At 34.8% G+C, this 24,838-nt stretch overlaps 2 protein-coding genes, 1 long non-coding RNA gene and 1 pseudogene across 4 annotated transcripts; 2 read left to right on the top strand and 2 right to left on the bottom strand.

Moving 5' to 3' along the window:
- Window positions 1–82: 82 nt before the first annotated feature.
- Window positions 83–3,873, bottom strand: LOC146897996 (uncharacterized; annotated as a pseudogene). Its single transcript, XR_015023147.1, has 9 exons — window positions 2,968–3,873; window positions 2,758–2,859; window positions 2,492–2,644; window positions 1,791–2,390; window positions 1,480–1,673; window positions 1,286–1,387; window positions 822–1,169; window positions 645–742; window positions 83–561 (listed from the first exon to the last, which is right to left on the bottom strand). The product of XR_015023147.1 is annotated as an uncharacterized LOC146897996 (transcript).
- Window positions 3,874–5,598: 1,725 nt separating this feature from the next.
- On the top strand, window positions 5,599–6,213 carry LOC146897995 (pectinesterase inhibitor 2-like). The gene has a single exon (XM_085731422.1). It carries the CDS (start codon window positions 5,613–5,615, stop codon window positions 6,141–6,143), a length of 531 nt encoding a protein of 176 aa, XP_085587548.1. The 5' UTR covers window positions 5,599–5,612; the 3' UTR covers window positions 6,144–6,213.
- Window positions 6,214–8,093: 1,880 nt separating this feature from the next.
- Window positions 8,094–10,772, bottom strand: LOC146897994 (uncharacterized). The gene is made up of 3 exons (XR_015022730.1): window positions 10,498–10,772; window positions 9,993–10,166; window positions 8,094–8,341 (listed from the first exon to the last, which is right to left on the bottom strand). It is a non-coding gene; the product is annotated as an uncharacterized LOC146897994 (long non-coding RNA).
- A 214-nt stretch (window positions 10,773–10,986) lies between these two features.
- On the top strand, window positions 10,987–11,738 carry LOC146897993 (pectinesterase inhibitor-like). The gene has a single exon (XM_085731421.1). It carries the CDS (start codon window positions 11,088–11,090, stop codon window positions 11,610–11,612), a length of 525 nt encoding a protein of 174 aa, XP_085587547.1. The 5' UTR covers window positions 10,987–11,087; the 3' UTR covers window positions 11,613–11,738.
- Window positions 11,739–24,838: the final 13,100 nt, after the last annotated feature.

Genomic DNA, 24,838 nt, shown 5'->3' with positions numbered 1-24,838 from the left:
AAATGTTCCTCCAGTTTCAGGCACAGGAACTGTTCGTCCAGTTTCGGGCACGGGAACGTCCTCCAGTTTCGGGCACACGAACTTTTTTTTTATAATTTTTTTAGGTAATGCCTCTTTTTACTCAAATTTTTACAGCCCTCCTCCAAACTTGAACCATTCCCTTAACCAATTCAGATATGCTAGCTTACTACTTGTGTCATTCAAGGAATCAGTCTCAGGAGCACGGAGAGTTATTGCATAAAGCAGTGTGCTTTTGAACGAAGTTCAGGGAATCCCTTCAAGTTAAAAACAGTTTCAAAAAATGTTAAACAATCCAAAATGCATCCCACCTAATCTTAGAATTCTGCCATAACATGAATATAAATCCGTATATTAACATGCTATCACGCAATCAACATTGTTAGCATTGTCACTCAAGAGGAGGCTACAACCTTGTAATCTTTCAACCATTTCCAAACTGTCAGTAAACCAGATCCGTATCCAGTGAAGAAGAATCCACCGGGGGCTATATCAACTAATCCAATTTCTTGCTTTGCAAACAATTTACCCCTCTCTTCAAATCTGTAAATGTAGAGTCATGGTCAAGTCAAAGCCAGTTCAAGTTAACATAACAGCGCATCGGTGAAGGTTGCAAATTTACTTACGACGGCATTTCAAATAGGTGGACTAAATTGTCTCTGGTAGAACAGAATATTATAGGCTTATCATCCGGATCAGTCATCCCAGAGAGTGCAACAACACCCTGTAATAATAATCAGAATAAAAAATATGAACAACCTCTAATCAATTTGATTGCTATACATACAAGCAAAGTAACTTACATTTTCCACAATGTGTGAATATGCCACTTCCGAAGCCCCCTCTTCGTTTTTATACCAGACATTGATGGTGCAATCAAATGAACCGGATAACAAGTATCTGTCCCAACAAATAAGGGGCGTGACTGCGTCTGTATGTGCATTGAGTGTCGTCTGTATGTTCACAGATCAAACTCCGTATTGCTAAAAATTAGAAATACCTTAATGGTTTGATCCTTGGATCCCGAGTAAAGCGTCTTGACACCTCCAATGGTAACACAAAAACAGATTTAGTGTGGCCATTAGTGATGCCACCAGTTCCATAGGGGAATTGGATTTAAAATTTCCTCTCCATGCAGAGATTACACCGTCCTGTGATTTAATTAATCAAATTTAACAGAAACTGATAGATAACAGAAATGATGTATTTTAAAACAATGGGGAAAAAATATACTATAGCCAGCATAAAACATTGTGTCGGTAGTTACCTCTGCTCCGGCAAAGAGTGTATCATAGCCAGCAGTCATCGCAAGGACTCGCCCCTTAGGTCCATCAAGAGTAAACTGTGATGCAGTCGGAATATGCCATGCCTTCACAAATACAGCAATGACAAATTCAGCTTATAAGACAAGATCACACAATGGAACAAAACAATAACTGAAGAAAGAATAAAAGCACTTACGTTGACCGTGTTTGGCAGACCAACAAAAATCCACTGACCCTTGCTGATCAAAGAGGTAACTTCAGTGCCAAGATTCGTCACATTAACACATTGACCGGTATGGCAATCCCATATTCCCATGTCCGAAGTGTACCATCAGTGCTGCCAGAATAAAGCTTGTCCGATCCATTGGGAATTGTCATTCCAGTGATAAGCTGTTCAAAAATATTTGAATTAAACAACTTCAGAAATTTCAACATAGAAAGGAAGCCTAGTTTCAAACATTTCTTAGGAATGTAAAATGGGTGGTTATTATAAATTTTAGTAAGTACCTTCTTGTGTCCTTGAAGTTTTGCTATTGTGGCAAACCCATCACCATAAAACCACGAATATAAATTCTGGCACTGATCACCATGAACACAGCTATCATTCACCCAGTACTTGCAGATACTTGGTGAAGAATTCTGAGAAGCCTCGACGACTTGTGTCTCGTTTTCATCTCCGGTATTATGTTTGGGAAGGGAAGCCTCGACAACTTGTCTAGTGTCTCTGTCATCTCCTTCAGGCTTTCTTTTAGAGACTGTGTCAGTATTATATTTGGGAACCGAAGCCTCAACGACTTGTGCCTCATATCTTTCATCTCCAGTCTTATGTTTGGGAATGGAAGCCTCGATGACTTGATCTCGTCCACACTTTCTATTCAAGTCCGTCTCAATATTATGTTTGGGAAGGGAAGCCTCGACAACTTGTCTAGTGTCTCTATCATCTCCTTCAGGCTTGCTATTGAAGACTATCTCTGTATTATGTTTGGGAACCGAAGGCTCGACGACGATTTGTGTTGTGTCTTTGTAACCTCTGGTCTTTCCATTCATGACTGCGTCTGTATGTGCATTGAGTGTCATTTTACACTCAAATGTGTCAAGATCCCAAACCTGAATAAAACAACAGGGAATTGTGTAAAGCTAACATAGATGAGCAAAAGACCACCAAAGATGCATACATCAGACTCCGTATTGCCAAACAATAGAAATACCTTAATGGTTTGATCCTTGGATCCCGAGAACAGCGTCTTGAGGCCCCCAACAGTGAGGGAATCAACAGATTTAGTGTGGCTACATAGTGAGGCAACAAGTTTAAAAGGGGAATTGGCTTCAGAACTGCTTCTCCATGCAGAAATTATACCATCCTGTGATTTAAATATCAAATTTAACATTAATTTATAAAGAACAGAAATATCTCTTTCAAAACTAAAAGAACAAAATATACTATACAACCATAAACCAATGCATGGGTAGTTACCTCTGCTCCGGCTAATAGTATATCATTGGAAACAGTCATGGCAAAGACTCGCCCCTTAGGTCCATCAAGAGTAAATTGTGAAGAAGTCGGAATATGCAATGCCTTCACAAATACCACAATGAAAAAATCAGTTTACAAGAAGTGGTAAAAAATTGATAAGATCACACAATGAACCAAAACAATGACTGGATAAAGAAGAAGAGTGCTTACCTTGACAGTGTTCGCCAAACCAACAAAAATCCATGGGCCTTTGTTGATCAAAGAGGTAATTTCAGCAACAAGATTCGTCACATTAAACATAGACCAGTTTGGCAGTCCCATGTGCGAAGTGTCCCATCACTGATTCCAGAATAAAGTTTGTCTGATCCATCCGGAATTGTCATTCCAGTGATAAGCTGTTCAAAAAATATTTTAATTAAACAACTCCATAAAATATGAACAGAGAAAATATGAGTGGTTATTATAAAGTCTAATAATAAGTACCTTCTCGTGTCTTTGCGCAGCAGCGTTTGCGCCATCTCCTGTCTTTGTATTCAAGGCCGTCTTAGTATTATGTTTAGGAAGGCAGGCATCGGTGACTTGTGCAGCAGTGTTTGTGTCATCTCTTGTCTTTGTATTCAAGGGGGTCTTAGTATTATGTTTGGGAAGTGAAGCATGAGTGACTTGTGTAGCAGAGTCTATGTCATCTCCCATCTTTGTATTCAAGACTTTCTTAGTATTATGCTTGGGAAGGGAAGCATCATCGACTTGTGTACCGGTCTTTGTAACCATCTCAGTGTTATGTTTGGGAAGGGAAGCCTCGTCAACTTGTTTCTTGTCTTTGTCGTCTTTGGTCTTTGTATTCAAGTTCGTGTCAGAGTTCTTGTCATACACATAGGATGAGTAACACTTCCTTGCAGCATCAGCATTGGCGGAAGCATTAGAAGAAGCAGTGGATGGGCCATAAGCGAAATGGCGCTTCCTTGCAGCATTATAATATCCAGTGTTGGCAGCAGCATTGGTTGGTGTTAGACTGTGAAGAAACCTACAAGGGTTTCTGTTGCATCTCCCAGCGAGCCAGTAGGTGCATGTTGTATTAATGGTTGTAGGTTTAGTTGTTCTACCGCTACTATCCATGACGACGATGATGACACTCTCTCACAAAAACAACCTACAAGATTCCAATAACATCGTCCCAAATAATCAGCCACTGTATCCATTCCTTCTTCTCATACCAAAAACAACAAGCAGTTCCTCGTCAGAAATCTAATAGTTTCATTCCATTTTAGATAGTAACACGGGAATTAGAGGCAAGCTGGCAGCATAGCTGCTAAACCTTTGTGAATGACAAAACCAATCCTCTTAAACATTACATTCATAGAGACGACCTAGGAGACACAACGTTGCTATGCATGACCCTTTTAACTCTTTGTAGAATATCCTAAGCGTCTGCTAGAAAGCGAAAAGTGTCAAACGCAAAACGTTGCTATGCATGGCCCTTTGAACTCTTCCAAAGCGTTTGCTAGAAAGAGAATGGTGTCAAACGCAAATGCTATGAAGACATGTTAATTATCAAAACACGCTTTCTAATGTTTAGCTGCCACTTTGTGCTCTGAATTCGAAGCGGCTTTGAGGGTTCCTCGTCCAAACTTCATAATATCAACGAACCAAGAAGCAGTAGATTAAACTATTTTCATTTTTCGAATTTTAACCTATAATTATTACACAAAATTTATTTTCAATATGTTTTAAATAGATTGTAGTTAAAATTGACAATTTTAAATTTAAAAATTAAGTTAGCTTATAAGTAAAAAAATAACTACCGTAAAAAAAATTAATTCTAACTTATTTGTATATTTTGGTACAAGTATAAATATATCAATTTTATATAAAATTTTCATTAATATTTATATTGGTATAGTGCTAAATTTTATCATCGTATATGTACTTTAAACCGTAAAGTTTAAAATTGTTTATCTCTTTCTCTAATTCTTACTTTTTTAATATATATATATATATATATATATATATATATATATATATATATATATATATATATATATATAGACATACAGACACATTTGAGTGTGTTGTTATCGGTTGTTACATCCTAATAGCTTGGGTGCGAGAAAAATTTATGCAAAATTAAGAGGTGGTACCTGGGTTGCCATATTTTTTGCTTCCCGTGTGTATGTGTTTTTTCGCTTTTGTTGCCCACTAGGTGAATAGAAAATATATGTATGTGTGTGTCATTGAAATTTATTTGTTTCATTTTTTCTCTTATTGATTTCAAATTACATGTAGCGCCTTAAATATTAATTACGAATTGTGAGAAAATTGAAGTTGAAGACATCAAATCAAAGTAAGATGGTCCGATAAACTAAAGAATATACTATGTGACTAATTTTGAAGTACTACTTTGTCCATAAGATATACGTGATCTACTAGGATGTCAAGAGAACGATGGAAATTAACAATGCAGGAAATGATACACTTTTTTTGTCACTCATATGATGTAATTGTTGTCGTTGTAACCCAGCTAAGAGATTATCCAATTAGATTATCTCCATACTTTTATTGTATATCGTGTTCCTAACTAAATTTAGTATTTTAAAGCTTATTTATGAAATATAATTTGATTAATGAACTATTTGTTCTTTTCAAGTTTAGATTTAATATAAATTGATATAATATTCTTACGAGGATCAAAGCTGGCATTGAGGAAATATCGGAAAATCGAAATTACATTGTGTACTTTGACCATATTTGATTTCGTCGTTTTCAATTGTTGAAATCTATATAAAGCAGCCAAGGAGCAAAACAAAGGAAATCACAATCTTAGAATTGGAGAACCGAGAAAGAATTAAAAATACAATATGGTTCATTTCTTATCTATAATGGTTGTGTTTCTTTCATGTGTTTCATCTTCTTATGCCACTAATGTTGTCGATGTGCAAGAGATTTGCAAGAAAGCCACAAACCCTTCTTTCTGTTCAACTCTTCTCAAATCAAAGCCCGGTGGTGTAGGAGAAGACCTCGTTTGCCTTGCATCATACACCATTGGCGTGCTTCGTACCGATGTTTCCAATACAATCAGTTTAATCACAAAACTAGTCGCACAAAGTGGTAGTGATTCTAAGAAACAAAACCGTTACAAGAATTGTTTGTCTCATTTTGGAATGGATGATGGAGCACTTGGCGAGGTTGTGGAAGCTCAAAAAGTCTTGAAATATTCTGATTACAATGGTGTGAATATGCATATAAGCTCTGTCATGACTGATGTTGATGAATGTCTTTCAAGGGACTCATATCCATACAACGATACTTCTTTGCTTTCAAAACATGTTGAATGTGTCAACCAAGTTGCCCAGATTGTTCTTATTATATCAAATGTGTTGTTAAATTAGGATATTAGTCGTTCCATTTTGTGGTACTTGAATAATGTTACAATATGTTAGTCAAATTTGACTTCAATAACATTTGTGAAATACAAAGATTTGAAATATTAAATAATGGCTGCTTGACGTATATAACTTTATTTATGGTAATCTATCTTGTATTGGATGTGATATGATTTTTGCCTTACCAATTTTTTATAGCCACTAACATGAGGTGTTAAAGATGATAGATAATGAGGTCCCTTACATAGTAATGATATTAATCGTGTCAAACCATGGTGTTGCTAGCATATTTCTGAAGAGACCAAATAAATATATCAAAAAGTCATTTAATAATAAGATGTGTCCAAAACGAGAACCACAAGAAACACAACAATTAAAAATAATAGAATCTAGAGAAAGAGTATCGAATGCAAACATAGGAATTTGTCCATCCAAGATTCAATTCAAAAATCAAGTACGACTTCTTAGCCTTCAACTTTAAAATAAGAGTAATCAAACATTGCATGCAGTTTTTAAGGGTTAAAATTAAAAAAAAAAAAAATAGGACATGATAACCATATTTTAGTAGTATAAAAAAATGGTAAACAAAAAATGAGAGAGATTGAAAATGGAAATCCTACTTCTCAACTTGGCAAAGCCAGTCTGTAATCTCGTTAGGGATTCTTGGACTATGGTGAGATCATGAGAAAGTAAATCATTTCATTTGGTTCTACAAAGACAAGGATTATATATTCTACAAAGACAACATAGGGTATCCCCAACACGATAAATATTTGAAAGGGTTGTTCTGAAAAAGCAATGACCAACAAACGAAAAGAGACGAGGCTGACATAATATTTTAATATTTCACCAATATCTTAGAGAAAATCACATTCGGATTCATTTGGAGGTTTTATCTCTTATGGCATTTTGATTAATTTGTTCTTACCCAAAATAAGAAATGTGAACGAAAAGCAGTTTAGTAAAGTTTATGATCATATAGATTAATTTTTTTTTTTGAATTTTAACCTATAATTATTACGCAAAATTTATTTTCAATAAATAAATTATAATTGTGTTTCTATTTATTTTAAATAGATTGTAGTTAAAATTGACAATTTTAAATTTTAACGTTAAATTAGTATATAAGTAAAAAAAATAACTACTGTAAAATATTTAATTCTAACTTATATGTATATTTTGTTACAAGTATAATTATATCAATTTTATACAAAATTTTCATGAATCTTATTTAAAGTTATATTAGTATAGTGTTAATTTTTATCATCTATCATATATTTATTTTAAACCGTAAATTTTCAGAATTGTTTATCTCTTTCTCCAATTCATATACTTTTTGAAGATATATATATATATAAACACACAGACACATTTGAGTGTGTTGTTATCGGTTGTTACATAGTAATAGTTTGGGTGCAAGGATAATTTATGCAAAATTTAGAGGTCAAACCTGGGTTGCCATATTGTTTTCCTTCCTGTGTGTATGTGTTTTTGCGCATTTGTTGGCCACTAGGCCAATAGAAAATATATGTATGTGTGTGTGATTAAAATTTATTTGTTTAATTTTTTCTCTTATTGATTTCAAATTACATGTAATACCTTAAATATTAATTACGAATTGTTAGAAAATTGATGTTGTAGACATCAAATCAAAGTAAGATGGTCCGATAAACTAAGGAATATACTATGTGACTAATTTTTAAGTGCTACTTTGTTTATAAGATATATGTGATCTACTAGAATGTCAAGAGAACGATGGAAATTAACAATGCAGGAAATGATATACTTTTTTTGTCACTCATATGATGTAATTATTGTCATTGTAACCCAGCTAAGAGATTATCCAATTGGATTATCTTCATACTTTTATTGTATACCGTGTTCCTAACTAAATTTAGTATTTTAAAGCTTATTTATGAAATATAATTGATTAATGAACTATTTTAACACTCATACTAAACTTATCTAGAATATTTAGCATGTGCGTTAAAGTTAGTACTATATACATTAAAATTACGATAATAACAATTTTCGACTGAATAATATATACATCACTGCAGGATCGTGCATTTGCTATCAGGATACATGTGCCAAATACATGTCTGGAACCATAATAAATAATCTGAACTAGTACGACACGAGCATATGAAAATATATCATTCAACCTCCTGTATTGTCTCTCTTGCCACATACAACCTGTTGATCTGAAATAAACAAAAGGGATTGGGGTGAGACAGGATGTCTCAGTGAGTTCCCTAAGATTGCCATCTGTTTCTAAACTCAACCCATTTTGGTTTATACTATTCTAATCTGCATAACTAAGCAATCAAGGCGAAACTAGGATCGCTAACTAAGTTGTATCATAATTATTGTCATATTGTCATAATCATATTCTTATTCATAAGCATAATCATAATCATATTATTTTTCATATTGAAGTTAGAAAGTTAGTGTTGAACAAACAATATTATCTGAGTTCATTTTACGGAATAATTCCGAGTGGAGTAACCCAGGAATTTATTCCCATAATATAACCGATAAAATTCCTAAAAAGGTTAACACCAAACTTCTCTTGTTATCGTACATGACTGAATGTCTGTCCACTACTAACGGGGAGTTAGAGGGTCACGACTTAGCTGGTTTCTTATAATCATGAAATGACCTCAACTACACTACTAACAGGGAGTTAGAGAGTCATAACTTAATTTATTTTCTTATAACATGGATACCCTCAACTCCACTACTAACGGGAAATTTGTGAGTTGGGACTTAACTGATTACCTTAAAGTTATAATTTTCATATCATGTATCCAATATATTGTATTTTAGGCATAACTTATACTTTGACATACTTAAGTGAGTATGTCTCTAATTCTTTTCTGATAACAACTAGTTTCGGCTAACTAAGCCGAAATTCCATAACTAAAATTCCTTATTTCCAATGATTGAAAATCTACCCATGAGTTGTTATTCATAACCAAGTTGATTCTGAATATGCCCATTATGTCAATATGCAACGATTCTTATGCTAGTGCCTAAGTTGGAGGATTACATAACATTCCTTGCTATATGTTTAAAAAGTAAGTTTAACAAATTTTAGCCAAACAATGGCCAATTCGCACTTGGTAAATATTCGATTCCAAATAATAAAAGAATTGAATACACTAGTGACCAAAACATTTCAAATTCAATTTTCCAAAATTATATATATATATATATATATATATATATATATATATATGGGGTTTGCTAGGATACACCCACTAGATTTTATTAAGGTGTGTTTTAGCAAAAATATAACTAAAAAGTTGGTAAATACACCTTAAGGTGAATGTTGCTAAAACACACCTTCTAAAAAATAAGTGGGTGTATATTAGCAACCCCTATAGGCATTTGCTAGGATACACCCACTTATTTTTTAGAATGTGTGTTTTAGCAAGTTATAACTAAAAAGTAGTTAAATACACCTTAAGGTGTAGCTTGCTAAAACACTCCCACATAAAAACTAGTGGGTGTGTTCTAGCAAATCCCATATATGTGTGTGTGTGTGTGTGTGTGTGTGTGTGTGTGTGTGTGTGTGTGTGTGTGTGTGTGTGTGTGTATATATATATATATATTTATGTATCAAATAGTTTGCTTTGATTCTATCCTCCATCATTAGTGCTAGTAAAGACATACACATTAACATAAAGGAGTTTACAACAAATTAATAAGGGTGTCTAGCTAAATCATTAGTGCTAGCTAAAACCATAACCATACTAACTATATCAAAATCATTCTAACTTAAAGGTTATTAATCATATGACATAAATTCACTACCTAAAAAATGGAGGGTTTACTAATTAAGGAACTCACTTTAGCATTTTTCTAAATTATCTACACCATTTAAGTTCCAAATAAATTCCTGCCAACTCCATAATCACTTTTCTGCAAAACAGGTTAACAATAACTTATGGCTTTTGCTTTTCACTTTTGCATTTCAAACTTCAACCAAACTCACGCTCAACCATGTAGGCATCCATAATCAACCTGAAATCATTTATAACCAATTTAAATTCACGTTGTAGCTTATTCCGAAATCCATGTCAAACCCGTAAGACATTTTTCAGCATAAATTTCTAAACTTTAAATGTGTTTTCTGAATCCATTCATAATCCGAAACATACAAAATTTATATCCAAACTGAAGAGAATTAAGTGGAGAATCCAAAAATCCAATAAGTACTCAATTATGGATTACACAGCAGCATATACACGCCAAAGAAACCCATATGAATTTCAATTAATATTTAATGAAATTCAGCCATAATCACAATCAATTGCAACACCAACATCAAATTCAAGTTTAATAGTTAACTCACCTTTTAGCTTCTGAATACAACTTATTACCACACTTGAATTGAACTCTCCTATATCCAAGGTTCATCTTGTGCTTAAATTTATACTTCTTGCTTCTAATCACCAAAAATAAAACTCAGTCAACCACTAGTTGACACATTAAGAGCCAAAACCATGAAAGCCTTAGCAAAAACCCAAGATGAGTGATGAGAGGAGAGAAACTCGGCTAAATTAGCAAAGACCTAATTTAGCTAATGAATTTGTGAAGGTTAAGAGGAAAAGAGGGAGAGCCGTGGGAGGGTAAGAGAGAAAAAGGGAATAACGTTTTATGAAGAGAGGAAAGAGTGGAAAATGAATGGATATGAGAGCCTTGATCAAATATAATCTTATGTTGCAATTACTAAAATAACCTTCTATCATGTGTTTTGCTTAAACAACCATTAAATGACATAACAGTATGAGAATTTAAATGGAATATTACAATTATTTGTTTTTTGACCATATTTGATTGGTTGTTTTCAATTGTTGAAATCTATATAAAACAGCTAAGGAGCAAAACAAAGGAAATCACAATCTTACAATTGGAGAATCAAGAAAGAATCAAAAATACAATATGGTTCATTTCTTATCTATAATGGTTGTGTTTCTTTCATGTGTTGCATCTTCTTATGCCACTAATGTTGTCGATGTGCAAGAGATTTGCAAGAAAGCCACAAATCCTTCTTTTTGTTCAACTCTTCTCAAATCAAGGCCCGGTGGTCCAGGAGAAGACCTCGTTTCCCTTGCATCATACACCATTGACGTGCTTCATACCAATGTGTCCAATACAATCAATTTAATGACAAAACTAGTCGAACAAAGTGGCAATGATTCTATGAAACAAAACCGTTATAAGAATTGTTTGTCTCGAATGGATGATGGAGCACTGGACGAGGTTGTGGAAGCTCAAAATGTCTTGAAAGATTCTGATTACAATGGTGTGAATATGCATATAACCTCTGTCATGACTGCTGTTGATGAATGCCTTTCAAAGGACTCATCTCCAGACAACGATACTTCTTTGCTTCCAAAACATGTTGAGTGTGTCAACCAAGTTGCCCAGATTGTTCTTATTATCTCAAATGTGTTGTTAAATTAAGATATTACAAGTTTCAATTTGTGGTTCTTGAATAATGTTACAATATGTTAGTCAAATTTGACTTAGATAACATATGTGGAATACAAAGTATTGAAATATTAAATAATGATTGTTTGACGTATATAATTTTATTTTTGGTAATCTATCTTGTATTGGATGTGATATGATTTTTGTCTTACCGGTTTTTTACAGCCGCTAACATAAGGTGTTAATGATGATAGATAATGAGGTTAATATATTAATGATATTAATCGTGTCAAAACCATGATGTAGCTAGCATATTTCTGAAGATGCGAAATAAATATATTAAAATGTCATTCAAGAACAAGATGTGTCTAAAACGAGAACCATAAGAAACACAACAATTAAAAATAAAAGAATCTAGAGAAAGAGTACCCAATGCAGACATGGGGATTTGTCCATCCAAGATTCAATTCAAAAATCAAGTCTGACTTCTTAGCCTTCAACATTTAAATAAGAGTAATCAAACATTGCATGCAATTTTTAGGGGTTATAATTAAAATTAAAATAAAATATAGAACATGATAAACATATTCTAGTATTATAAAAAATGGTAAACAAAAAATGAGAGAGATTGGAAATGGTAATCCTAGTTCTCAACTAGGCAAAGCCAGTCCACATTCCCTTCGCAATCTCGTTAGGGATTCTTAGACTATGGGGAGATCATGAGAAAGTAAAGCATTTCAATCGGTTCTACAAAGACAAGAATATATATATATTCTACAAATTCAACATAGGGTATACCCAACATGATAAATATTTGAAAGGGTTGTTTTGAAAAAGCAATGACCAACACATGAAAATAGATGAACTTGACATAATATTTTAATATTTCACCAATATCTTAGAGAAAATCACATTCGGATTCCATTGGAGGTTTTTTTCCCTTGTGAAATTTTGATTAATTTGTTTTTACCCAAGATAAGAAATGTGAAAGAAAAGCAGTTTGGTAAAGTTTATGATCATATAGATTAAACAATTTTCATTTTTCGAATTTTAACCTATAATTATTACACAAAATTTATTTTCAATAAATAAATTATAATTGTTTTTCTATTTGTTTTAAATAGATTGTAGTTAAAATTGACAATTTTAAATTTAAAAATTAAGTTAGTATATAAGTAAAAAAATAACTACTGAAAATATTTAAATCAAACTTATTTGTATATTTTGTTACAAGTATAAATATATCAATTTTATACAAAATTTTCATGAATCTTATTTAAAGTTATATTAGTATAATGTTAATTTTTATCATCAATCATATATTTATTTTAAATCATAAATTTTTAAAAATTGTTTATCTCTTTCTCCAATTCATACTTTATTAAGATACACAAACACACATATAGGGTAATGCTAATGCACACCCACTCAAAAATTAGAAGGTGTGCATTAGCAAGCTACACCTTTCCGTTTTTGACAAAAATATCATTTTCTCTTTCTTCAAAAGTATTTAAATCTATGTTCATTTATGTCATTTTACCACTCAACAACACAACTTTTTTCTCTCTCTCTCTCTCTCTCTCTCTCTCCCCTATTTTCAACCCATCATTTGATTGTTCTAAATTCTATTTCAAAACAAGTTATTGGTCTGCTGGCATGGAATTGTTGTTAATCAAGTTTTTTTTTTGTTGCCAAGTGTTGTTAATCACGTTAAAAATGGAAAAAAAAGCATATATAATTATGAAAACAATTAATGGAACGAAAAAATATTACCAACAAAAATTCAATGGAACGAAAATGAATAATTGAAGTGAGAAAATTGCTTTCAAATTATCAAGACATAAAACAATGAGAATTGTAAAAGGAAAAAAAAAAGGAACGAATTTTTATACCAAAAGGGAACAAAATTAATAATTAAGACAAAAAATGTTTATTAAAAAAAAAAACGAAGTTGGTTCAATCATGGATGATTTTCTAGAACATTACCATGTGCCAAATCATTCTCATGGAGACGTGAGAGAAAAAAGTTGTGTTGTTTAATGGTAAAATGACCTAAATGGACATAGATATAATTGCATTTGAAGAAAGAGAAAATGATATTTTTGTCAAAAGTGAAAAGGTGTAGCTTGCTAATGCACACCTTCTCATTTTTGAGTGGGTGTGCATTAGCATTACCCATATATATGTGTGATTGTGTGTGTGTAATATATATATATATATATATGTGTATATATATATATATATGTGTGTATATATATATGTGTGTATATATATATGTATATGTATATATATATATATATATATATGTATATATATATATATACACACACACACAGAGACACATTTGAGTATGTTGTTATCGGTTGTTACATACTAATAGTTTAGGTGCGAGGATAATTTATGCAAAATTAAGAGGTCGAACTTGGGTTGCCATATTTTTTCCTTCCTGCGTGTATGTGTTTTTGAAAATTTGTGGGCCACTAGGCCAGTAGAAATTATATTTATGGATGTGTGATTGAAGTTTATTTGTTTAAATTTTTACTCTTATTGATTTCAAATTACATGTAGTACCTTAAATATTAATTATGAATTGTGAGAAAATTGATGTTGAAGACATCAAATCAAAGTAAGATGGTCCGATAAACTAAGGAATATACTATGTAACTAATTTTTAAGCACTACATTGTCTATAAGATATATGTGATCTACTAGGATGTCAAGAGAACGATGGAAATTAACAATGCAGGAAATGATATACTTTTTTTGTCACTCATATGATGTAGTTGTTGTCATTGTAACCCAGCTAAGAGATTATCCAATTCAATTATCTCCATACTTTTATTGTATACCGTGTTTCTAACTAAATTTAATATTTTAAAGCTTATTTATGAATTATTATTTATTAATGAACTATTTGTTCTTTTCAAGTCTAGATTTAATTTTTTTTTTTGAGAGAAGTCTAGATTTAATATAAATTGATATGATTTTCTTACGAGGATCAAAGTTGGCATTGAGGAAAGTTCGGAAAATCGAAATTACACTGTGTACTTTGACCATATTTGATTGCGTTGTTTTCAATTATTGAAATCTATATAAAGCAGTTAAGGAGTGGTGAAAACTAAAGGCGAAACCAAACATGCAGAAGATCTGGAAGAAATACTTCAACAAGTAAGAAAACACAACATGCGGCTAAATCCATCTAAGTGCTCCTTTGGCGTTCAAGCAGGGAAATTTCTAGGTTTTTTGCTGACTAGAAGGGGAATCAAAGCCAACCAGACAAGTGTCAAGCCATCATTAATATAAGGAGCCCATCAAACATCAAAGAAGTTCAACAATTGACAGACAAACTAGCGACTCTATCATGATTCCACTCATGCGATGGAGCCAAGGGCTTCTCCTTCTTTGCATCTATCAAGAAAAAGGAAAATTTCGAGTAAGACGCCCATAAACGCCAACCCTAACTGGGGCTCTGATGGGGTGCACACTACAAACGATTAAGACGCCCATAAATGTCATCCATAACTTGGGCTTTGATGGGGTGCACACTACAAACGAGTAAGACGCCAACCCTAATTGGGGCTATGATGGGGGTGCATACTACAAACGAGTAAGACGCCCATAAACGTCAACCCTGACTTGGGCTATGATGGTGTGCACATTATAAACGATTTAGACGCCCAAAAACGTCAACCCTAAATAAGGCTCTGATGGGGTGCACACTGCAATCGCCAAAGTGCCAAACTTACAAAGACTCTGAAAAAATGAATTCTACGTAAAAGCATAATACTTTGATTAATCAGAAGGAAATATCATCTTGAAAATATCTATATCCGGAATAAGGAGGAAAGGAGTCAGACACATCAAGCTTATGAAATAAAAATGTCGCAAAAATTCAAAATAAAGCAAATAAAGAAAGTAGAACGCTATACATAAAGTAAATTGTCTTCAAAATACAAAAACAAAGGCACACAACCCAATAATTAAAGATACAACAAAATAAGCAAAAAGAAACTACGGATCCAAGCTTAAGCATCTGTGGCGGGTTCCGCCTCAATCACCAGATCGCCATCCACCACAACCTTGTTGATATCCAAGTCGGCTTTGAATCATTCAAGTCGGCTTTGCATCATTCAAGTCGGCTTCCAACTTTGCAATTCGTTGATTTTTTACCTCAACCTCCGGTTCGAAAGTCTTTAATGCCACATCAGCCTCCTTCTTATCATCCTCAGCTTTTTTCTTATCTTCCAGAGCAGCCTTCATTTTCTCTTCGGTGTCGTTGGCCTTGTTTTTCTAGCTCGTCACTTCCTTCTTCAACAACGCCTCCTGCTTCTTCAACGCTTGGTATTTCTTCACAGCTATTTCCATCAACATCACAATCCTTACACTAAACATTCCATCATCTCAGACCACCCTCTCAAAGGTACCCTTCTCACCAGCTGCGAAGTCCTCATCAAAGTCACTGAAATGTTCAGCCACGAAGCATTCGTAATCAAAATTCACATCCCAAAGGGACCTTCCAACCTCGCCAGTTATGGCGGCATCCTTGGAACTAGATTCCACTTTCTCTTTCTTTTTTGTCGACGACTTAAGCTCGACCTCTTGAGTTTTGTCTACCGGACCACCCTCGGCCTTCCTTTTGATCTTCCTTTGAAGAACACCTTCGGGGTTGCTCTTGACATAGCCCTCTGCCACCTTTTTTCCAACGCCTCCGCCAGAAACTTCTGCCTCTCGGTAGGACCCATAGGCACCATTCTTTCTGCAAAAACCCAAGCATTATAACATACAGAAGAAAGACAAGACGAGGAAAGAAAAAAAATAAAAAACAAAAAAGAAGGAACTCATGCAAGTACGACTCAAGGGCAACACGATCTGGCTCTTTATTCAAAAGATCGTCGACACTTAAAGGCAACATCTTTTCCAGAAACGATAATAAATCACGCTCGTAGGCGCTCATTTTCTCATAATCATACCCCATAATAGAGAGCGGATTGTTAGTCCATCTTAGAGGAAACTTGACCTCACCGTTCACATTAACGGCGGCCTTGGCGCAACCGGCGGCCCCAAACACTCTCAGATACGATTCCCTCCAATTCTTTGGGTTAGAAGCATAAGTCAGAAATAAAGATCTCCCAACATGAGCAGAGATAGAGACCCATGACAATTTATCTACCCCTTTAATCCCATAAAAGTGAAGGAAGACAGCTAAGGAAGGAGTAAAACCAAGGCCATCACACATGATCTCATAGCCCCTAATAAAGGCCTAGCTGTTTAACTGCAACTGAGAAGGGGCCACATTTAAGCACCTGAGGACAACTAATTCGAAATCAGTGAAAGGAAACTTGACCCCTAAATCTTCAAAGACAGCTAAGTAGAAGTGAAAGATCTCATCGCTCACGCCTTGAGGGCGAGGAAGATACACCTTCCCTACCTGTACGACACACCGCCAACACAACGTCCTCTTCCCTACCCGTAGAAGAGACATTTTGCTTACTCCTAAAGAACTCCACATGTTGTGGGTCATTAAAAATGAGACTCCACGCACATAACGCCCTCAACAAACCTCTCGTCGCTGCAAATCATTGGAAAGCGAATCCCTTCCCTCACAACATATGGCTCTGGGGAAGAATAAAGGAAGACACTGTCACTATCGTTACCACTATCCCCATCACTATCAGAACTTGAAGACAAATCAGAAAATAAAGGATGACCGAAATACCCTGTCTCTAAAGCATTTAGGTCAAAAGTCCCGTTGGGACGTTTCACATGTTTGAGACATTGGTTCCATAACTTTTTTTCTCCTCCGCCGTAAAAAATGAACTAGTTACCTCAAAAATGAAGAGAAACGAATCATTAAACAACTATGGATGAGCAGTAACCACGAACGCGTAAAGCCCCGCAAAGACAAATGAGCAAAGCCAGAGTTAGGATGAAAGCAGGTGGAAGTTGAATGAACAAAGAAGGAAAAACGAAAATGAAGAAGTAGAAAATATAGAAAAAGGGCACTTTACACTCAACTTAAAGCCAAACCTCGAGAACCGCGAACGACAACTCGACGATGTCTGACACAAGGCCAAATAACCTCGAGATAGCAACACATCAGTGCAAATGAAAAGACAGCGAAATCCGACCGTCGGATCAGATATGACGTCATATCATCACGCCAACTCATATCGTAAAGGGGATGCCCGTTTGAAGTTGAAAAACTCTTAAATCACCTCGCCTTGTACCAAGACTCGTGCTTGGGGGGCTTGTGGGAACAAGCCAAAACAAAGGAACACATAACAACACGCTTCATATCCAAACTCAAAACACTTGGCCTAGTCCCAAGACTCGTGCTTGGGAGGCTTGTGGACCGGGAAAACCCGGATAAATGACACAAGGCCTTTCATAAGGGCTCAAAATAGAGAAAGCGCCCTCCTAGAGGGCCCGAGCGGACAAGGCCACTCCTTTACTGGCACCGCCTATGAGTACATTCTAGAACAGGATAAAATCCCTAAATAACCATCCTTATCCCTTGATAAGCATCCTTATCCTCATAACTAAACGCCTAAAATAGAGGGTTTATCCAACCCTCAAACTACTATAAATAGCAACCTTGAGAGCATTCTCAATGCATCCAATAATCAGTCTAAACACACTAGAATACGATATTGAACCCTAGTATCCCCTTATTGTGCTTTGCAAGTACAAAAATTTCATAAAAAAACCAGTTCATAATTTGTAAATGTTGACAAAATAAAAATACAGGAAAGACGGGCACGTGAGTGCCCATCTTTTTGCTAGTTAAAAAGAACAAATTCAACGATATAATAAATTAACAAACATAATCCAACACCGTAAAACAACATGATAAAACACACATAAAAGGTCATGGATACCCAAACTTAAATCTTCATGTGATCTATTCATGCAAGTATTGATTTCTTCGTAGGATCTGAGCCGGATTAAACTTTTCTGAAAATCTTCAAAAGATCTGACCAAGGAAGCATCCAACTCGATTGGTTCTTTAGAACTGTATTGACAAAATATTAATAACATGATTCTCACATTGTTGTCTTTTTTTTTTAGCTTCATATGGGTAAACCAGACACTTCCATTTGAGAAGTTTGATGGACGATGATACTTAACATTTTCCACCCTCATTGCTTCCATTTGAGACGTTTGATAGATGATGATACTCAATAGTAGATAAGAGAAATAGGTACCATACTTGAAAAATCAGAGCCTTGCAGCAGCGGACATATATGGAAAAATAAATTCCTATAACATCCTAAACAGACAGTCAACTGTCACAACACGCTACTCAGATAAACATAGGAAAAATAAATTCCCAGACAATATTCAGTAGCTCAAACATGATGTTCCGTCATCCATAGGAACATTCAGGGACACAGAAAATTACTCCCCCTGAATATATGCATACTAATCAGAATTATGTTCAAACTCCAGGGAAGACTTCAGCATATACAAGCATATAACCATAAGAGACAGACATAGATGTCTCAACATCATCAAACACATTATCTGCTAACAAACACAGGCATACAGAATAATCCTACTAACATACGAACACACACCTCAGGAGTTCTTCACAGCATACAAAGGGAATACTTCCATCACTCCCCCTGAACACATGCACAATAAGAATCTTGAAAAACCAAAACTCTTAACACATAGAATGAGAAAAACTTCAGGAATGATTCAACTAAAACCTCAGGGAATATTCACCAACTAGCATACCCAAGCTAGCAGACCTATCAAGGTCACACAGAGACATGTTCCAATTTCCTTATAGCAGCAGCAGAGAACATGTACAACAGAAATACTGAGAAAAATAAATTCTCAGAACAACATCAAGATGTTGCAGCATACATGTCAACATCTACACATACTTGAAATAGTTGCAAAATAAATGCAACAACAGCAATACAGGCATAACAGGCAAATCTGTAAACTAAATGCAGAATAGCACATAATGGCACATACACAGGCATATAGAGAGTATAGATATACCATTTTTCTCCCCCTTTTTAGCCACAAAATATGCCAACATAAAACCTTCAGGAGTGTATACCACAACAATACAAGACATGCTACAGGAAAACTTCAAAAGCATACCATACGCAGGAAAACAACTTCAAGCATAAGCAGACAGATGAGATGTTTCAACATCATCAGGCACAACAACAACAACAGACAATATGATGCAGAAGCAAACATATACAACTCTGCTATACATAGAATCACCTGCTTCCAGTGAAGTGACATACTAATCATGGAAAAACCTCATAGGCATTCAAAGAAAACTTCACAGGTATTTACAGAAGAAAATAAGTAAACATCTACTCCCCATTTGTAGCCATAAATTCTGACAAGCTAATCAGAAAACTCCACACACTTTGATCACCACTTTCTGATCCATCCTTCTTATCACCAACAGTCACAGTATTACCATCCTCATGATCAGAAATATTCTTACTTTGAGATCTTTCATTATCAGATGTTGACTCAGCCATAAACTTTATTTGATCAGGTTGAACTAGGGATGTTGTAACATCCGACGCAACATCCGGTGCAATAGCAATTTTAAAAGCAGACACATAAACACTTTTATCAACATCAGCAACATTTAAACTAGACTGAACAAGGTTGTCAGACTTAGGCAAAACAGGTGGAACACCAATCAACACAGAAGAAGTCACAGAAGAACTTACATTTGGAGTTTTGGGTCTCCATTCTTTCCTAGCTTGAGCAATCTTACCACTGACCTTTGGTTGAACATATGGTTGAAGATATCCATGCAGTTTATAACAGTACGGCCTTATGTGACTCTTTCTACCACAATGGTGACAGATCCAAGGACGAGCTATCTTTTTGCCATTCTGATGTCTTTGAGAATGTTCAACATTGTCTTTTTAGTAGAAACAACATATGTTCCTGAAAGATCAAGAGCCTTGACACCTTTGTCCTGTTCTTCCTTTCTTATCATCCCATGATCTTCTAAGGCATAAGCAAACTTTTTGTTACCCTGTTTTTAATTGAGGAGTTTATAGTCAAATCCTACACCATTTGCCTTCCTTTTATCTTGACCTTCTGTCACATCATCTTCCAGAACCGTGGAACCATTTGTCATCATGTCAACTTGCTTCTTAACCTGTTCAAGTTGTGAGTTTAGAGAAGATACCACATCATTGAGTTCTGAAATCCTTGTTAGATGGCTACTCCTTTCTGTAAGTAGTTCACTGTTGATGTTTTTTTGTTCCAGTAACATTTTTGCATATTTATGCACTTCTGAAGTATAGATCCTTATAAGAAGTAGCTAGGTCATCATAGGCCAACTCTTCATCATAGTTGGAGCCATCCAACAAAGGTGGTCTGTTCACAAATCCTCCTGCCTTGTCCATTATGCCAGAAAGTATCTTCTCTGGATCTCACCCTAAAACAAGCAGGGTGTCTGCTCTGATACCAATTGAAATTCTGGCTGGCTAGCAACATAATGTTCTACGAGATGTTCCAACACTCGACACAGATAATAGATGTTGAATGAGATGTTTAGAACATCGTGCTAGCAGTAAATGAAAATGAACAAGGAAAGTAAATAACAGAAAGATAAAAGGCACAAGAGAATTGTTAACCCAGTTCGGTGCAACGTCACCTACATCTGGGGGCTACCAAGCCAGAAAGGAAATCCACTAGTGTAGTCCATATTCAATAGCTCTCAGCAAACCACGTTTGCACTATATGACCTAGGACCTACCCGTATAGACTTCAACCTAGGAACTCCTAGATCTGAGATCCCATCCCACTCCCTTACAACAGATCACAGCCTCTGTGATTCTCAGATTACAGACTCAATCAAATAAAAAGTTACCTTCAAAGCACAACAACTGACACCTTGTTTCACAACTTCGGTGTAGTACACAATCTACCTACCTCTTTGCTTAAAAGCTTCAGAGGAGTGAACAAATTACAACTCAAACACAGTCCTTTGCATGCATCAAGATGATACACGAAAGGCTCACAACAAAAGACTCAAAACCCTAAAAATGATCTATTCTTCAAATGACGGCTTTGGTTTTTTCATTAGGTCTTGTAGTCTTCTATATATATACTGAAGCAATACAGGTCAGTAAAGTTGTTGGGCTTCAGAATAATTCGGTGATCCATTTCACGAACAACATAACCAGAAAAGGAAACTCCTAATATCTAGGCACATAATTAGGAACATCCTGATCACCTCCAAAACTTTCCTAATTAAATAGCGCAATCTTAGGAAATCACAAACGATCTGATTCTGTACTAAAAGCACGCAGCTTGACCAACAAGAATAAAGGCGTGGATTCCTTAAATAAAATAACGCGTGCGTAAATCAAGGCACAATTTCAGGGCACACTGAACTGTGCTAGGATGTTGGAACATCGTATCCAACATTACACATGAATATTTGTTTTAGGAAAAAATGAAGCCAACATACAAATATCCAACAATATTGCATTGTTATATGCAGGGATCAAGGTTCGAACCACGAACACCCCACATTCTAACAACCTGGCTACTTGACAAAAAAAAAACAATGTCTCAAATTAAAAATAATGTCATACATAGAATAATATAAGTACTAATACTAATCAACACCTTAGCAAGATTTTTGTTTTGTTACGTTAGCAATATAAAAATAATGTAATACATAAAATAATACTAGCACTAATACTAATCAATACATTAGCAAGAAGATATTACTTTTTTGTTACATTAGCAAGAAAATATATGTAAAAAATATATGTATTAGAGGCATATTTGTTCTTTTTTTTTTTTTTTTTGTCATGTAGCCTAGTGGCTAGATTCACACACATTATGTGTGAAGAAGTGGGGAATCCGGGGTTCGAACCCCGGCCCCTGCACAAATTATCCCTGGTAGCTACCAACTGAGCTATACTTACGGGACAGAGGCATATTTGTTCTATTTTACAGATTTGTCGAACAATTAAATACTTCCTAAAGACTTGCAATAAAACAAAAGAAGCCATGAGTTATGACTTCATATCTATCAATTGATTTACTTCTCTCCAAAATTTAAGTCATAATCTAAATATAGCTACCTGAACCGTCATAATATTCCTAAAAGCTTAGAAGCCCTCCAGAAAGGCTCTAAGACCTCCAGAAGGGCTCAGGCGCCCTCCAGAAGGGCTCCTATGACTCAGGCGCGCTCCCCTTGAGGCACCGCCCTTCTAGACTTCTAGAAACCTCTAGAAACCGCCTAAAATACATAAATACCCATGTTGCTTGGGAACCAAGAAACCGAAACCCAAGCCCATAGCAGGCTATAAATACTAGTATACTACTCTTGAGAGCATTCTCAAGGAATCCAATAAACAGTCTAACCCTAGATTCTTTTATTGTATTTTTTGGCAAGTACAGTTGGCGCCGTCTGTGGGAACCGGTAAAATTGACCCGGGCCACACCTTCCAATCTTTCCCATCCCTTCACGGCCTCATCAACACTGACCTCACCTTTCTTCTTCGCGGCGGCCGCCGAGGAATACATCAAAAGCGGTTGTGTTCTCCTATCACTTCCGACGAGTTCTTCAATAAGGTTTTGCACTCTTTTATTAAATACGATATGTCAACATATACATGTTCATTGGATATTTAGGTCATATATGTGGCTGACGATCCTAGCACCTATGAAGAATTATAATTTTGGTCTCTGCAATAAATACACCTATAATCCAATTCTAAATACATGGCATATGCTTCATGACTCTATCAACGTAAGTCCTCAATTGACCTAATATAATTATGCTATTATGAATATTTAATTATCCTTCATATTCCAATTTCTTTCATTGTTTATGAATTATCACTTTTAAAACAATTAGTTAAATTAAAGTATAATATGACCTTTGTTATTATAATTATATTCGAAGTTTATAAAATTGAGTTTGAAACTTAGTTGTTTTCATCTCTATAATAGCAGAATGAGTAGCTTTATATTAAAGACTTGAATTCTAATCTCTTATGATGCTCTATAATTGATAAAGGCATATTCAGTATCGTTAATATTCATATATCAGAGACTCCCCACATATTCAGTATTGTTATTTTCTGATCATGTTTTCTCTCCCAAATATTTGAACTTTAATTACCTTACTATATATCCTTTGATAACTATGCTACTATACTCAATCACTATATGTCATAAAGGTTAGGTCAACTACACAAGCTACACATTTTAATTCAGGTGACCACTAGGCAAATTTGTTAAAGTACAAACTAATTAAACTTTTCGATTAACTTGCAAATTTGTTACATTAGCATACCAGCATATAATTCTAGATGCTCTCGGTATTGAGCTTTTCTCCAATAATTTCTGATAACAGGATATCAATGTCAATCTATTTCCCCTAACATGCGAATGTACTCTAACAAACTTTATCAGTAAATATAAATGTCAATGCCTAAGAACCAGGTACTCGGATGAACACTCCAAGGGAACACTGCACAACTGTAACAACGTCACTCAAGACTTAAGAGAAAATTAAACAATCAGGTTTCATCTTTCTGATCTTTAAGTGTATAACAACTGTATATCTGAGGTAATACAAAAACAAAACTGATGCCTTATATCTTTGAAAAAATATTTGTATGAGTTGACAGCCTCATTTATTTTGGAATTGTTTTTTGGTGCATATACATAAGATGTGGACGACCAACTGACTGGTTATTATTCGTCGCTAATCTACTGTTTCAGCAACAAATATTCAGTATCTATTCTCATGGGAGAGTGAGTGTAAGAGGAGCAAAAATAAGATAATGGGCGAGTTAGTTCCAATTCAGCTAGATGAGTTAAGCCACAACTTAATATGAGAAAGAAGAGAATAAGAGATATAGGTAGAAGAAATAGTTCCCTTTAACGCGAGAAAAAATAGAATAATATACTTAATTAAAAGACGTAATTCATTTAGCAGTAGAAGAACTAGAGTAAAATAGCTATAAGTATACCTTTGTCACTAGCAAAATTATTACAACACCCTTTAACTATCCTAGGTACTCAATGACAGAAGTGAAGTGTAGTATTGTTAAAATGTCACATATGAGGGATTCTGGTTAGGAAAGTCTTGGTATTTAAGAGGTCCAAGTGATACACCTCTCTTTCCTGGGAACCCCTTTCATGTACCATTTACTTTGCAAACTGAACTCACTGTTGAGTAAAAACAGATGATTAAATAGCGCCAGACCCACATGGAAGAATAAAGTTGA

The sequence above is a fragment of the Medicago sativa genome, chromosome 8, assembly GCF_051527215.1.
Source record: "Medicago sativa cultivar Bolivia chromosome 8, Bolivia_mono, whole genome shotgun sequence".
Lineage (NCBI taxonomy): Eukaryota > Viridiplantae > Streptophyta > Magnoliopsida > Fabales > Fabaceae > Medicago > Medicago sativa.
The sequence above is the reverse complement of the archived record's forward strand: the minus strand, read 5'-3'. Positions and strand labels throughout refer to the sequence as shown.

Coding starts and splice junctions, on each gene's coding strand:
- LOC146897995 (XM_085731422.1), top strand. CDS start 5,613: ATGGTTCATTTCTTATCTATAATGGTTGTGTTTCTTTCATGTGTTTCA.
- LOC146897993 (XM_085731421.1), top strand. CDS start 11,088: ATGGTTCATTTCTTATCTATAATGGTTGTGTTTCTTTCATGTGTTGCA.